At 36.9% G+C, this 16886-nt stretch overlaps 1 protein-coding gene across 3 annotated transcripts in view; it reads left to right on the top strand.

Moving 5' to 3' along the window:
- The window catches only part of LOC113225702, a 98558-nt gene that overhangs the window by 44160 nt on the left and 37512 nt on the right, over window positions 1-16886 (top strand). For all 3 annotated transcript variants that reach the window (XM_026458103.1, XM_026458104.1, XM_026458105.1), the window contains exon 2: window positions 5519-6698. In XM_026458103.1, the coding sequence (XP_026313888.1) occupies window positions 5523-6698 (1176 nt within the window). In that variant the 5' untranslated portion in view covers window positions 5519-5522. The remainder of the gene's footprint in view (window positions 1-5518; window positions 6699-16886) is intronic.

Raw genomic sequence — 16886 nt, forward strand, 5'->3', positions numbered from 1 at the left:
GAATATAAAATGTATTACGTAATTTAATGTTGTTTATTTGACGTATATAATAATGGGCGAAGACGGCCTTTGAGGTAGAAGAAAACTAATTAGAGAAGGAAACGTAGTGTGCCAATTGTAATCGTAATGTTTAATAAATAAGCACTTACATTATATTACACAGCTACAATACACACATGAAAAGTGTGCTGAATGTCAATTTCTTTAATGGCAATGGATTTTTTTGTCAGTTTTATAATTAGAATTTGAAAATGAAATTTACCAAAAAGAAATCCATTGGAGTTAAAAAAAAATCATTAAAAAACCTGATTTTCAATAATTAGCAAAAACGTTCTTGATTCGTGGATACTTGATGAGGTCTATGCTTAAATAAACTTATATTAGATGTTAGACAACATCACAAACGTGTCTCTGATTCCAAAGTAAGTAGCTAAACCACTTGTGTTATGGAAATCGGAAACAACGACGGTACCAAAAACACCTAGACCCGAGACAATATAGAAAAGTTTTCCCTTTAGTTCACTTTCATAACTAAGTTTTCTTAACTGGTTAAGAAAAACCCTTTTTTATTATTGTTTTCACAACTGGTTTTTAAACAAGAATACAAATTCATTCTACACTGACCCGACCGGGGATCGAACTGGGGCCACAGAGATGGCGACACCATGAAAACCACTCGATCACACAGGCCGTTACAACTTGTACTTACTAATAAACATATACATGTTGCAGAGAGTGTTAGAAGATATTTACGCTATCCAGTTTTGAAAATAGGAAGTGACTTAGGATGTCGGATTACAGACAGAAGTTTGTTCCATAATTGTGCAGCCTTTATCGGAAAGGAATCTTTCAAATACTCTTAAACCTTAGTTCGCGGTTGGGATCCTCACAAAGAAAGCAAATTTGATGTCCACTTTACGCAAGTATCTTTAACGCTATAGATGATAATGACGACCAGAACGTTAAAGTCAAAGTCAAATTCAAAGATTATTTATTCCATAGGTAAAATAAATTTACACTTGAAAACGTCACATTTAAGCTACTGCTCGTTCACTACGCTGACCTCCCTGAGAAGAACGAGCAAGAAACTCTAGGGATTGCTCTTTTCAAATAAACTTAAATGCTATGGAATACACTTTGAATCAAATTTGTGTGGATTCTGGAGCCATGTCGTCTTTCCATACATCTTTATCTAACACGTAGTCTTCAATTTTGTAATATGATTTTTCGATCAAAATATTTTTAATGTAGTTTTTAAACTTAGGAAATGATAAACTTAATATATGCTGCGGAATCTTTTTGCAAAAACGTATACAGTTTCCCATAAAAGAGTTGTTTACCTTGGTTAAACGAAATCGTGGTACCATGAGTTTGGACTTAGCTCTAAGGTTAATATTATGGATTTTTTTGGTTTTTGGTTGACGTCAATTCCCAGTAAGACATTTAAGTGTTTCTAAATGAGCAAATCTGAAGCCATGGGAGATACAGTGATATTGTCGGAAGAACCATTTGACCTTTGTGGAAACAATTCTGGCATTATCAATTTTATTCATTTTTATAAACAACGCACTAATAAGCTAGTATATTCCGATACGGAACCTGAACGCAATTACTGTATTTAACAGTAACATATAGTAACATAGTATGTAAGTAACAATAAGTGACAGTGTTGAATTAATCACTTTGGATAAAATATATAGTAAACTTGAGGATGTACTCTAATTACTATACGATGTGAATACACGAACTCTAAAAATTTTCATGATAGAAAAAACTCGCAAACTTACCTCGAGATTTTAGAAGAAAACCGCTGTATTTGGCCAGACCAGTCAGAACATCAATCTGACCAACGGGAAACACTGTGATTTTTTTATATCAACTGAACCAAACAGAAACGTACAGTATACGACATATATTTTTCAAATGACTGTAATTTCGTTAGTAAGAAAATAAATTGTGAAATAAAGCCAGCGTCCGAATTCCGGGCTTTCCGGAATTTGAATTCTAGCAGAGGTAGTATGTTTAAAGCAAGAATGTAAATTCAAAGCAAGAAAGATATTGAAAAGACGTGGGTAGTACAATTGTGTATAGAACACGTAACATTGAAAGTTCTCAAGTAAACATAGTGACCTTCTCTACGTGTTGATTCACATATAAATGATTTCAACTATGACTGTCCTAGTCCACCCACTACATTGCTTATAAGGTGACGCTTCAGACGTATGTGATTCATAAATTTTGAACAAAAAGGTCTCAAAAACAATGCGACTAGCGAGGCGTTCGATTGCTTTACTAATAACCATTCATTGTTATCCCACCTTCTTTCTTATCACGCTCTCTTCTAGTTCCTGGACACTTATTTTTGAAATTTCGAATTTTTGAATGGTTCTTTAATTCCTCTTCTTCATCATTCTTACTTTGTTTCCTTCCGTCTTCACTGCCATCAAAATTCTCGAATAGAAAGGACGTGTGCGTCGTAAGTCATATAAACCTTATGAAACCTTAACTTCTTATAAAGCATCGAATATTTATGCAATTACAGGCCCTTTTGGGGTAAGTTCACTTTATGTTGTATTTCACGTGTAGGAAGACTTTTTATAGTATTGTATTGTATCCATTTTTTGTTCCAGTCTTTCTTTTTGTTCTTTTAGCCTCTTCTTATTGTGGACCTGTGTATCTTTATGTGGACCGAGTCTTCTCATTAATTTCATATAATTATTTAGATTATTTGTAACATAATAACAACTTAGCAGGATTATGTTACTAACATCAAAAACAACAAAATGTAATAAATTCACCAAAAATTTTTTTATGATATCTAGTGACGGGATGAACAAGTCGTGCGCCTGATGGTACGCGACACATGACAGTTGCAGTGCTACTCAGAGCTTTAAATCGCAAAGATCTGAGAGGCACTCCCACTGCACCCTGAGATATAAGTTGACAAATCCTATGTGCCTGTACTTTCACGAGAGACACGACGCTTGCCTGGTGGTTTAGAATGGATGAAGAAGGAGAAGAAATCAGTAATCCTTTGGGGTTTTTAGGAACTTATTTTATGTAGCTATTGACAACATCGAATCACAAAAACATAACGTCAAAAGGAATACAAAATTGAAAGGAATAAAAACCAAACTATATCAACAAGAATATCCCTTACCCTTCCAAATCTAAACGCAGTATAGCAGTAGAGCTCCTTGTGAAAGAGTTCATCCAGGGTAGTACTGCCACGTTACTGTGTTCCGGTTTTGAAGAGTAAGGGTGCTTGTGAAATTACAGGCACATGGGACTTATAAACTTCTCAGGGTGACGGGCGCAGTGGCAGTGCCCCTCGGATCTTTGCAATTTAAAGCTCTGAGTGGCGCTGCAACTGTTATGGATAGGCGTGTAGCTTACCATCAGGCTCACGACTTCTTCTAATAGGAAAGGCGGCAATAATTCCCTGGACGTACTCTTTCACAAGGAGCTCTACTAAAAATCTGTATTTATACGCTAACGCTTTCGTTTGTTATCGCACAAGTTATCACCGATCAGAGTGATGTATTTAAATATATTTACTTTTGTATGAAAGTAAAATTTTATAATAAAGGAACAAAAGTTGTTGTCGACGCTAAAACTTGGTCTTTGATGAATCGTCAGAAGTTCGCACTCGGGATGTGTCAGCGAGGCATGGAGCGTAATGTCTTAATATGGCGATCCAAAACGCAAATCGTTAACGTTAATAAAAAAACCACTAGCCTAAAATGGAACTGGGCAGAACACGTCTACCGCATGTCAGGCGATTTGTGGGAAAAGACCATCACTGCATGGATGGGATCCATGCAGTGATGCAAAACGGAGACGTGGAAGACCCAGAAGGCGATGGGTTACGGGCTACATGCTCATGTGATATCTGACCTGAATAAATTTAACTTTTGCTACAATCTATTTAGTGTAATTTTGGGGGAAATGTCAATGCGCCCGTTACGGTTTAAAATATATGAAAAACTATATGTAATAGGTAATCATCTCAGCAGAGTATTAAAAAAAACTGACCTCAAAAGTTATTCATCACCTAATTCGGCACCCTTAGAGGTGTAATATATTCTTCAAATTTAAATGGAACCACTACCGAGGTATCCTTTTTCCATCAAAAAAAAACCATCAAATAGGTTCACGAATATTTATCGCTTAGCATACATACAAAACAAAAGCATTCGAATTGAGAACCTACTTTTTTGAAATCGGTTAAAAATGTCGCTTACGATAAGTCGGCGGTCATGTCTTAAAACTGAAGGAGACTTGGGCCTGAAGCATGTAATTATATTTACTACAAAAATACATTGGGCGTTTAACGGCTTTCTAATTCCACTTTGCTTGGCCTAAGGGGGATAATGTGTTTTTTAATTAATAACTATAATATATAACACTCAAAAAAATCCTTCGATCTGGCCGGGTTCGAACCGACGTCTTCTAACTTACCGTCACAGACGCTGTACCAACTAAGCCACGGAACGAAACTGGGCCTCACGAATTTTTCTATGTGCTTGCTGTCGTGTCTTTGTATTGGTTTTTCAACGATTTTTAGACGTAGCGCCATCTATGACAAATCTTAAGTATTTCGTCACCCTGTTAGATATCTTTACAGCTACCAGCCCTGGCTAGAGATGTCGCCATTCATTGTATTTAAATTTTTATTGAATCGATATTCTATTATTTTTTATGTGAAATTATTCCACTAGTTTGTTACAATTATTTTGTGTGTTTTTTTCTTAAACAAACCAATGTTCCGGGCACTCCTATAGTCATAGATGACAATCACTTCCAATTCCATATAATATCAGTCGCGAAGAAGAATTAGTTTAGATTTTTATTAAACCGGCCAGGAAAAACATTACGTTTATGTAATAAAAGTAATACGTATTTTTTTTAAATAAACATCATACAATAGCACGTACGATGCTCTGATCCCAAAGTAAGTAGCTAAAGCACTTGTGTTATGGGATAGGAAACAACGAAGGTACCACAAACACCTAGACTCGAGACAATATAGAAAAGTTATTTTTTACACTGACCCTGCCGGGGATCGAACCCGGGACCTCAGAAATGGCGACACCATAAACATCGGTGTGCAAGCCACTCGACCACGGAGGCCGTCGCGTCGAAAAGTAATAACAGTCTTATGAATAATGTACGATACCCATAAGGATATTGTCAAAACAATGTACTAATACGTTACACGACAGGATGTACTTTACCCAAAAATCCCGAAAATAGGTTAAAATTAAAGTTTAAAACGAATTGTTTAAGAATGAATATCTAACTTTTCACATAATTTTTACATGGAGATGTTTCTCTTTAAATACTTCTCGTTAAATATTATCCCAAAATTTGACAATATAGTGGGACGCAAGGGGCAATCCCCCACTTCTTAAAATCTAGACTAGCATCCAAATACCTCGCCTTAATGAGTATGGTGACTCTCACATACCTTAAAACATATTTGATGAAACTGACAATGGAATTATCTTTGTTCCAGAAAAATGAGGCAGTTGCACACCATAGTGGCGTTCTGCCTCATCCTAGCTGCAAGCGCAGTGGAGAACATCGAACCAATAGCAGAATCTGAGGAAAGAGAACCACAGACACGAGCTGAACGATGCACTACATGTGGAACCACAAATTTTAAGTCCCCTAACCAGGTTTTAGCTCATATTCAATCTTTGCCCGGCGCTGAAGTCCATACTCAGCAATCTTTTGAAGAATGTTCTTCCGACAAAGGTTGTGCAGGCATTAAAGTTAAAGATGGTAAAGTCATTGAGAGATTCGGGAATGCAGATGCCTTTAAAGCCGCAGCAGCTGCTGACTTGGCTAATGAATTTCAGTTTCATGTAGCTGGAAGTAATGTCTTTGATGGTGGGATCCCCAATGCAGGTCCTTATTGGTGGATGAGTCAGAATTCTCCCTTCAAAGCTGGTGCATCTGCAGGTGGTGGAAATTTTGAAAAGTTCAGCCAGAGTTCCTCAAGCTTCTCTAGTTCAGGAAATACTGCTGGAGGCGGTGCTCAGTTTGGTGGTGCCGGTGGTCAGTTTGGTGGATCTGGTGGTCAGATTGGTGGATCCATAGATTTGTCAGCAAATCCTTTCCTTAATGGAGAGTTTTCGAAAATTGCTGGCAGTTTCGGTGGTGGCCAAGAGGTCAAGCCTTCTACCTTCCAATCTTCATCATTCGAGTCTTCCTCCTTCAGTACCTCAAATAAAGGAGGTATTGACTTGTCTAAAAACCCTTACCTTAACGCTGGAGCAAATAAATTCCAAGGAGCTGGCTTCCAAGCTTCAGGAGCCGGTTTCGCTTCTGGAAACCAAAACCAGAATTTCGGTCAAGGATTTTCTGGACAAGGCTCATCTGGATCAAAATTCGCGTCTTCCTCTGGATACGTGGGGTCTTCTCCATCACCGTTCACAGCATCTACATCTGGAAATAATTTGAATCTAATTCAGAATACGCAGAAGACCAGTGAATTTGATTTCGAACAGCAAAATCAGCAGAATATCGATGAGGTTTTCCAAGGAACAGGCAATGTGCATGCGCATGAGCATTCTGGTGGGGACCTTCAACAGACATGTGCAGGACAAGGATATGTGTGTGTCCACAAGGCCCAATGCAATAATGGCGTCGTCAACACTAACGGAGCCGCTGTCCTTCAAGCTAAAACTAAGGTAAGTTTATTATATCTTGAATGTTTTTATTTTCATACTCCTCCAAGTTAATTGTCGTATACGCTTCGCGCAAGAGAACTGGATCTAACGGAAAACTGTACGAATGGAAATACTCGTCTGTTTCTTGAAATTTGAAATCACATATTGAATTTCGGTTTCAGATTCGAGATAATTAGGACTTCTCATATTATTAAATAATCGACATTTTCTATTCAAAGATGGCTGACCTTTCAGTCAGCTGATAATGACATTTATCGACTTTGAATTATTTATTTCTTGATAAAGAATTGAAGGTTAGAATGTGTATACATAGTTTAAATATTTATAATATCATTTTTAGAGGTCGTTTCCTACATATTTCTTTTATTAATACGTAATCACATTAGCGTGGGCAAGAACCACGAGCGAACGAGTCAAATAGGAGCTGTAGAACTTCTTGTGAAAGAGTTTCTTCAGGGATGTTGTCTCCATACATATTTCTGTCGCCAAGCAGTAATGAGAGCATGTCTCAGGGTGACGGTGGCATTGACCCTGAGATTTTTCATCACTTCGGACGTCGCTTGTCCACTAAGTCCGTTTTGAATGCGACAAAATGCGAATATAGCTTGTACCCCAAGAGATAAAATGATCCCTGTGAGATTATCGGATCATAATTTTTCAGATTCGGACTTGATACGAATAGTTCTAATGCAATGCCTTTGATTTTCGGCTATGTCGCCGTCCAAGTAGGTTTCATACGTACAACATAAGGTCACGCCCTAGTCCCAGAGGAGGGGTAGGCAGCAGAGACCACGGAACGCCACTTTATTCTCAACATCAACTACCTCTTTTCATACAACTTCGTTGGGAATCGAAGTGACAAGAATAATCTTGTCTTCTAGGACGTCTTCTTAAAACCCTTCCTTTGCATCATAAATCTGTTTGGTATTTCTTCTTACATCCATCCGCTCTACATGCCCAAACCACCTCAACAATCCTTTCTCTATTCTAGTCACTACAGCCTCCTTCAAGCCATTACTTCACGTATTAGAGTAAGTTTCAAAAAACAAAAATATGGATTACGAATTGTGGTATAAACAAGAAGACAGTAAGGACTGTTGACTAGAGGACTGAAGACTTGCATTCTCCTTATAGAACGTGAACGTGTCCAAATAGGCAAGAAAGAGCAAGGATGTAACCAGTCTTGTTCGATTTTGTAAAATCGCTTAAACAAGCAAATCGTATATCGCGTAGCCTAAATTTTATTCGATTCTTACATAGGTTAGTGTGTAAGGATTCAAGTTTTTCCCGCATTGAATCAGTTCTATTGCACGGATTGAGCATCAGGGACATTGGTTTTATTTCAGAATGTGTTTATTTACAAACGAAATTAAGTCCAAAAATGTATATCGCTTTCTAATTAGTTCAGTTGATATAAAAAAAAAATCATTGGTATATATAAAGCACCTATTGAATGCAGCGGTTTTCTTGTAAAATTTCGAGGTAAATTTGTGTTTTTTTTTCTATGGTTTTTTTTAAACCATTTTTTTTTCCAAATTGATTCATTCAATGCTTTCAATTATGTTAACACTAGGCGTAAGACTTGTTCGTCCTGATAATGATACTTGATACTTACACTTGATAATATAAAACAAAATGTGCGTGAACAATTTGTTGTCAATTGGCAGGTAGACAGTTCGAGTCCGTCTGGTGCCATGTACCTATGTACTTTTAATAATTTTTACGTACATTTGTGAATGTTTGGCAGGCAATACCTCTCGCTAATTCTAAAGGAAAACGATGAAACGTGTGTACATGTTTTTTGTGCTCGCTGTATAAAAGGCTCTTTGAAGTATTGACTACGCTTTACACAAGAGAGAATGAATTTTTGTAATGAAAGTATTGTTTTAGTCTATTGCCTCGCGACGCACTTTCTTTAACCGATTTGAAAAAAAAGGAGGAAGTTCTCATTTCGATTCTCATCACGAATATTTGTATGTTTATTACGCGATAACTCTGGCATTTGTGCACCGATTTTGATGATTCTTTTTTTGTTGGAAAGACGGTAACTTTGTTGGTCTCATTTAAATTTGAAGAAGATATTCTACCTTTAAGGTGGCAAACGAGGATATGAATAAGGTTTCGCGCACTGTCTGGTAACCAATTAACCAATTTCAATATTATTATACAGTCATATTTGATATCTTGTATTGTTTTTGAATAGTTCTTTTTTGCCAAAATGGTTTATGCGTTTACACCGGTTATGCAACATTTTGAGACATTGTTTAATGAAATAATTTGAATTTCATAAATATAATGACGTTATTATTTGTTCCCGTTTAAGCGTCTCCTATTATTTTTTTAAAAGACTTTTTGTATTTAGCAAATTTACAACGTTATTTTTTTTTGAAACTTATTAAAATTCTGTGTCTGATCAGTAGCGAGTACAATAGACAATAGAATTTTGGTTCAGAAACTTCATCTCGACTGATATTGGAATTGAGGTCCAATCATTGATTTACAAATAAATGGACGACGGGTCTAATACAAAAACCACGAAAAAAATGTCCGAAGTCAACCTATTTAAACGTAGTGACATGTCAAGGAATATGAAAAAGCTAAAACGTTGAATTTAAATTGTAATGTCATCGCAGTACTGTCTAATTTTGCTTGCTTCGCTGTCAGTCGAACAAACGAAGACTAAAGCGTGAATGACGCTCTGTATACGATTTTAACGCCCTATAAGTTCGGACACTTTTTAGCGCGGACCCGACGTCCATATAATTGTAAGTCAATGGGTCCAATCAAATTGTTTTGTTTTTCAGAGATATTCGAAATTTTAATGTAATAATAACATCGAATTCGATGATAACATTTTCACAGTAAAAAATTTGTTCTAACAAAACAGTTTATCTTTATGCTGGTCGTAATTTGCGGTTTTTGAACACATTATAGAGAGTTTATGATATGTGCGAAGATAAATGTTATTATATAATAGTTGTACTTTCAATGTGTAGCAATTGCAAAAACTTCAAGAACTCGACACCGAATTTTTGACAAAAAAAATATTCGCAACCGTTAAAAGTTCAAATCATATGGCATATTGCAAAATCTTTTATTATCTTTTAAAGAAAAGACGTCAAAGATAAACATCTTTGGTTATATCAGATTCGATATCAACAATGGTGTTTTGCAACTGTTACTTGCAATACATTTATTATTTGCAAACCGAGATGGATAAGCGCCCAGCGCTTTGTTAAAGCCTAGTTTAAATCGGGTTAAAATCCATTAACGCCCGAAATCGAGGGCAAAGTCTATTTGCAACTAATAGGAAACGAAACTATTTTTCTTGATTCAAATCGAGTATACTTGTTTTTTCAAACTAACCAAGTATTTCCTCTGATGAAAAATCCTAAACAGACCTAAGACTGTAGTACTAATTATATTAAATAAAAATTCATTCGATAAAATAATTTGTAAAACGTAATGTAGAGTAAATTGGAATGTCTCTTTGTAAAATTAACAATAAGGTATTTAATTAATAAGTTTTGTAACTATAGTGAACTGGTTGATGGGTGTACCACCTCGGTCAACCGTGATCGTGACCAGTAAAGGGCCCGAAGCGTTGGTTTGTTTGGAAAAACAAATGTACGCGATACAAATTGAGTAAAATAGTTTAATTTCCCATGTGTAACAATCGCGAAAACTTAAAAACTCTAAATTTACAACAATTTTCTTTTTGATACCCAGTGATGGCACGAACTTGGCCTGGTGGAAAGTGACACGCCTGTCCATAACAGTTGCAGTGACAATCAGTTAAATTGCAAAAATCCGACACATAAGTTGATAAGTCCCATGTGCCCGTAATTTCACCAACACCCTTACCTTATAGTAAATATGTTTCTATCCACATCCTCTCCAATTCATGTAACTCTTTCGACTAATATTATATTCTTCTGTATTTAATGGAGCAATAAACATTTTTGACGTGACGCCACTTCTGCCATTCTTATATGAGCGATGCGAATTGGAGATCAGGTCATTCTTGGTCATTAACAAGCATACCTTTTTCATTCCATTTACCCCTTCCGATAGCTGTTACTGGCGTAATAATTTAACTTCAATAGCATTGCCAATTTCAATTTTGTAAAACCTATAACTTGGGTAATAAAAATGCTTTAAACGAGAAAAAAATATCTATAAATTCTTAACATTGTCGCATTATTGTTATTGAGGAAAAAACACAATAATGAGCCGTTATTGTATTTCCGACGACACATTTAAATATTAATTGCCTGTAGTAATGGGTATTTAAAATGTTTATAAATAGACTTTATAAAGGATATAACAAAAATGATCGACTATGAAAAAATTATAGTAATGACAGATACTTAGGCATGACAGATACGAGCTTCTGCAACTGATAATGATGGAAAAAATCGTGGCTGCGGAACTTACGAGAGTGGGATAGCGGGTGTCGCCCAAGTGTTCAGCCTCGCCAGAAATAAAGATAAATATGCTGACCTTCACTAGTTGGAGAGGCGCCTTAAGAAAAAGAAGGATGAAAAAATGTTGACTTTATACTATAATACATTTGTACAATTGACAATCTGTTCTTGTTTAAGCTTGCTATTGGTATACTAGACACGCTTGAATTGCTGAACGAACTAGGCTTTAACGTTCCGCCAACATTATTATTTAACATTCTAACTTATTTCGTACTCCGCGCTCCCACTCCAATTTGGTCCACTTTGCACCTCTAGCCCGACTGGCACACCAGCATAACAATAAGTGTATCAACACTGTTGACATCGTTGCCGATGGTTTGCCTAAGTATAAACATTCTGTCAAGTCACTGACATATTAGAACATCTTAAAATTATATATTCTTATTATCAAATCACCGCCTTACGTGGGATCCCCAAGTGTCTGATGTTTGTTGTAGGGCTACAGACATACTAAGAGCTCTATGCAGGTTTAACAACATTCTTCCCATTAAAACTAAAACTCTCCTTGTTCAAGCGCTAGTGTTGCCTGTGATTGATCATGCTGGCGTGTGTTACAGTAACATGTCCCAAATCTCTTTGAACAGATTAGATTGTCTTCCTAACAACAGCATCAGGTTTATTTTTGGTCTGCGGAAGTATAACCACATTTCTGCGTTTCGTCGTTAAATAAATTGGTTTCCCATCGATTCACGCAGGTCTTTAAGAATTTTAGCCACTCTTTTCTCCATCTTGTTCGATCCGGCTGCACCTGATTATCTTAGATGTTCTTTTCAATTTCAAACCGCTCGGCTGGGACGCGAATTTTGATCTTACCGGAGCCTTGAGCTCTCTATTCCTACTCACTGCACTGATTTTTTGTCTAATTCTTTAATTATGTTTATATTATGTTATTTAATAATGAAATTAGCTTCTGGAAATCATCATCGGGAAACTAGGCCTATCGACTATCGCTTTCAGGACGCCGTCGCAGCGCGGGTTCTGTTCAATAGCCAGGCAGTTGAACTTTCCCGAGGTGCTGTAAAAGCTCCTTGTGAAAGAGTTCGTCCAAGGAAGTACTGCCACCTTCTATACTTATTTCTTTCCTTCCGCCAAGCAGTAATGTGTGTTGCGATTCGGTTTCGAAGATTAAAGGTCCTGGTGAAATTACAGGCACATACGACTCGTCAATTTAATAAGTCTCAGGGTGACGAGCGCAGTGGCAGTGCCCCTCAGATCTTTGTGATTTTAAGACACTCAGAAGTGACACTGCAACTGTTATGGATAGGCGTGTCGCTTACCACCAGGGATACGACTCGCTCGTCCCGTTACTTGTTATCATAAAAAAACATGACCAGGTACTAAACAATGGCCTATTTCAAATTTAAATGGGATCAATACTCCTCTTTCCAACAAAAAAAGAATCATCAAAATCGGTTCACGAATTAGTAGTAATAAATAATCGCGTAACGTCATAAAAAAGGTCAAATTGAGAACCTCCTCCTTTTTTGAAATCGGTTAGAAATTATACTGAGTTTATAATAATGGTATATGGTATAATAATGGGTTAATAATGGTGTATCCTTGAAATGGATTCGGATTTGATTCCTTTTTAAGGTATTTCCAGTAGCCGTTTTATTTGTTCTGCTATGTTTTTATATATAATTGGTAGAGTTTATTGCCGTTACAGGGTAATCCTGAATATAATTAAATAAATAAACAGATCCTATCTTGCTATGACAGCGTGTGTTATAGATATTTGGTTTTAAAATAAAATGGGAAATAAAATATTTATTTAAAGTTACGTAGCTAATTTTAAAAAACCTGCACCTATTATTAACTCGAAATTCCTGTATTAAAAACAACTTTCGATGTATGACTTTCTAACATTGTCACTAATATATTACGACTTTTTATAAAAATCGATTGTAAATTATAACACCTTCTACAGAACAATGTTAAAAAGGCCTTGTATTATAAAACATACATAGTAAAAGTAAGAGGTTGCAGTACCACACCTTGACGTACTCCCTAGGTCCCAATATAGTGCCTTGAGGTACTCCTATATTTCGTAACAGTACACTTTATGGATAACACAAATTAAGTTTGTATTGTACGTTCACCGTGCACACCATATAAACAATTGCTATAGTTACTAGAAATCATTTGTCATCTTCACTAGTTTTCCTTGACCGCTCCAATAAAGCCCGAAGCAAAGTTAGCAAAAGGTCTTCGTATGGACGTAGACATACTACAGTCTGTTTGCAATTTATTTGACTAGGTCTATGCGACTAGCAAGTCGAGTTGCTTCGACATCGTCGTCCTGTTATACGGCCCACTGATAGGCAAGGGTCTCTTTGTAAAGAGCGTTTAGGTGGAAGTCGTGAACATTCTTTGAAAGAACAATGGCAACTTCCATATAAATTTTTGTTGACACAATTTGTATGCGTCTGTTTATGAAAAATATGTGAAAATATTGAGTTGAAATTCCTGAACAAATTTTAAGGAATTATCTACTTCGAGTTCTTAGGTTTTCGCGATTGTTACACATAGGAAATGAAACTATTTTTCCGGGTTTAAATCCCGTATATTATGATTTTACAGGTCCCATGGTCACGGTTGACTCACCGATGTCAACCGTGACCATGGGACCTGTAAAGGGCCCGAAACGTCGGTTTGTTTGAAAAAACAAATATACGCGATTTAAATCCGGAAAAATAGTTTCAATTCAATTCAATTCAATTCAATTAGTTTATTAGTTTCATTTCCTATAATTATCTACTTCATTTTTTGTAATGAAGTAGTCAATCTCTTATTAAAAATCTGTCGAATCAGTACATTTGATATTACGTGAACGAACTTAATGTGGACCATATCAATACGTAGGTAATGAAATTCTTTTTTTCACGACTAGATGTCGCTCAACGTTAAAATTAAAAAACGCACGCATTCAACATAGCCGCGCATTAGGGAAACCATATGTTACGGGTGCCATTGACGCACACATAGATAACCACAAATTACACTCTCACGAGAGAAATAAATGTAGGCCATACTTCTTTCGACCCGGGAATCGAACCTGGGACCTCTGCGTGCAAGTTCATAACCGTTCGGCCACAGAGGCAGTTGAGACGTTAAGAAACTGACAGTTGTAGATATCTGTCCGGTTGCATACTCCATTGATGTGCTTCGTGAAACTGACCACCGCGCGGTAACGCGAGTTTGGTGTTTGCTGTATTTGTCGAATAGGAAATTTATCTACTGTAGATTGTTTGTCAAATACATCAAAATACGCAAATAAAACTCCGGAAAACAAAGTCCGAAACGAAGTTATAAGACTAAAGTTGTGGACATCGCCCAGAAATATAGCAAGCTGAAGTGGCAGTGGGCTAGCCACATCTGTCGCAGAACCGATGAGCGATGGAGTAGATGGGTTCTCGAGTGGACACCACGTCGCGGCAAACGTAACGTAGAACGTCCCCGTGCAAGACGGACCGACGATCTGAAAAAGGTCACGGGTAGTGGTTGGATGCGGAAAACGGGTGATGGGGCACTGTGGCGTACACTTGGGGAGGCTTATGTTCAGCAGTGGACTGCAATAGCCATGTGAAGTTCCACCATCATACAACATCTTATACGTTGTTCTGACCCCAAAGTAAGTAACAAAAGCGCTTGTGTTACACCCAGACGCGAGACAATATAGAAAAGTTAGATTTTTTTAACATAGTAGGTGATCGAATCCGGGACCTCAGATGGCGACACTATGAAAACCGGTGTGCAAGCCACTCGACCACAGAGGCCGTCAAATATGACATGGGCGCGCAATCATGGATCTAAAGTAGAGACTTCTTGAAGAGGATCCGTGCTCACCAGTAAGACGTTTTGTAACACGTCTGACTAAGCACTTTGACATTCGAGTTAAGCCAAGTGTTAATAACAATTATACTTAAAAAACATAGTCGCCGTTTAAGTTTAAATTTGCATAACCAATAAAATGGATATTGGAAATGCCTTAAACGGGATTCCAACCCGGATCCGTTTCAAGGAGACCCTTCTTTATGCAAAACTATTTCTTTTTTGCACAATCCAAGAACATGCTTGCTTTAATTATGTGGTAATCAACGGTCATCTTCAATGAGGTCCTAAATTTCGACTGCATTTTTTCGTGTGTGGACCGATTTTGATGATTCTTGTTTTGTTGGAAAGGGGATACCTCAGAAGTGGTCTCCTTATATATATAAATATTGTACCTCTAAGGGCAGCAAATTTGGAGATGAATCCGGTTTTTTGGATTTCACTCATTTTCCGTTAATCGATTTCAATAAAACGTATACATGTGTGGTTAGTTCCTCTATTTGTGTGTTGTGAATTTCATTACTTTCAATTTTAGCGTATGTTTTTGTGCGCGTGTTTTATAATATCTGCTTGTCCACAACAGCGGTGACAAACTGAAAATCAGTGGTGAGCTTGCTCTCCTGCCACACAGTAATTCTATTCTATTTTAAGTTTCTGGCTTCTCTTGAAGAATTTTGCCAATGTCAAATCAGTCGTACAGTAATTGTTAATGTTGTAAATTTTCATTGTTGTAATTTTTATGTCATTGAATAAGTTACGTTTAATGTTATTGTGTAATGAATAAACGGATTATTTAAAACATGGCAAATAGATGTTATTCCACAAACTTTTGGGGTAAAAGTTATTAATGTCATGTGTTCACTAATTTGATAGAAAAGATAGAACAAACACTTACAAAAAAACTTTCGGTCCGGCTGGATTTGATCCAGACACTTTTCAGGCAGACCGGGGGCTAACCGCCGTCCCGACTGAGCTACGGAACGATTCAGCAGACCTTAACAATTTATCTATGTCGCTGATCATTGTTTTTGGGTTTAAACACAGTTTATTACATTAACCCGTCTTTTATTAAATTAAAAAAAAAACTTTATAATTTTCACGCTTCCTACTTTCAATGCCTTTGTTCCACCTCCCCCCTCTCCCTTTGCCTGGTTTCCTTTTCCCTTATACTCCGGTCCCTCTCATGCATCACTCCTATGTTCCGTACCTCCATATATATAATTGCTTTATCTCAAAGTTTAAAGTTACAAACGAATTTCTGAATTTGAATAACAAACAATACATGACCAAGATTGCCAACAACACAAATCGCGATGCCCTTTTCAAACTTACCTGTACGCAACATGTGGCACTTAAGACCTACCACATGATATAAGATGTTTGTAAAATTTTAAAAGGTGACAGTACAGCCGGCATCAAAACGTTCTGCGCGTTCAAACTAACAATGTCGACCTTATTATGATTATATTAACGTTCACTTTTGTTTTGAACTGATTATTATAACAATGCATCTTATTCATCGTAATGCTCAACTAACATTGACGCAGAGTCGAAGCGTCGCCACGCGTCATGTTTATCGCTTATAGCATATTCATCTCTATTTTCCCATAATTAAGGTACAAATTTGTGTTATGCAAATGCATTAGGCATAAAAAAGGCAATAGAAAGGGCTATGCTCGGAGTTTCACTGCGAGATCGAATCAGTAATGAGGATATATCCGCGAAAGAACCAAAGTAACTGGCATTGCCCAAAAGAATTGCAAGACTTAAGTGGTAGGGTGTGGTTGTTCGCAGAATAGATATCTGTAGGGCCAAAAAGTTCTCGAGTGGCGACCGCATACCGGAAGATAAATTGTGGGCAGACAAGACC

The sequence above is a fragment of the Hyposmocoma kahamanoa genome, unplaced genomic scaffold (assembly GCF_003589595.1).
Source record: "Hyposmocoma kahamanoa isolate Upper Pololo Valley unplaced genomic scaffold, ASM358959v1 170, whole genome shotgun sequence".
Lineage (NCBI taxonomy): Eukaryota > Metazoa > Arthropoda > Insecta > Lepidoptera > Cosmopterigidae > Hyposmocoma > Hyposmocoma kahamanoa.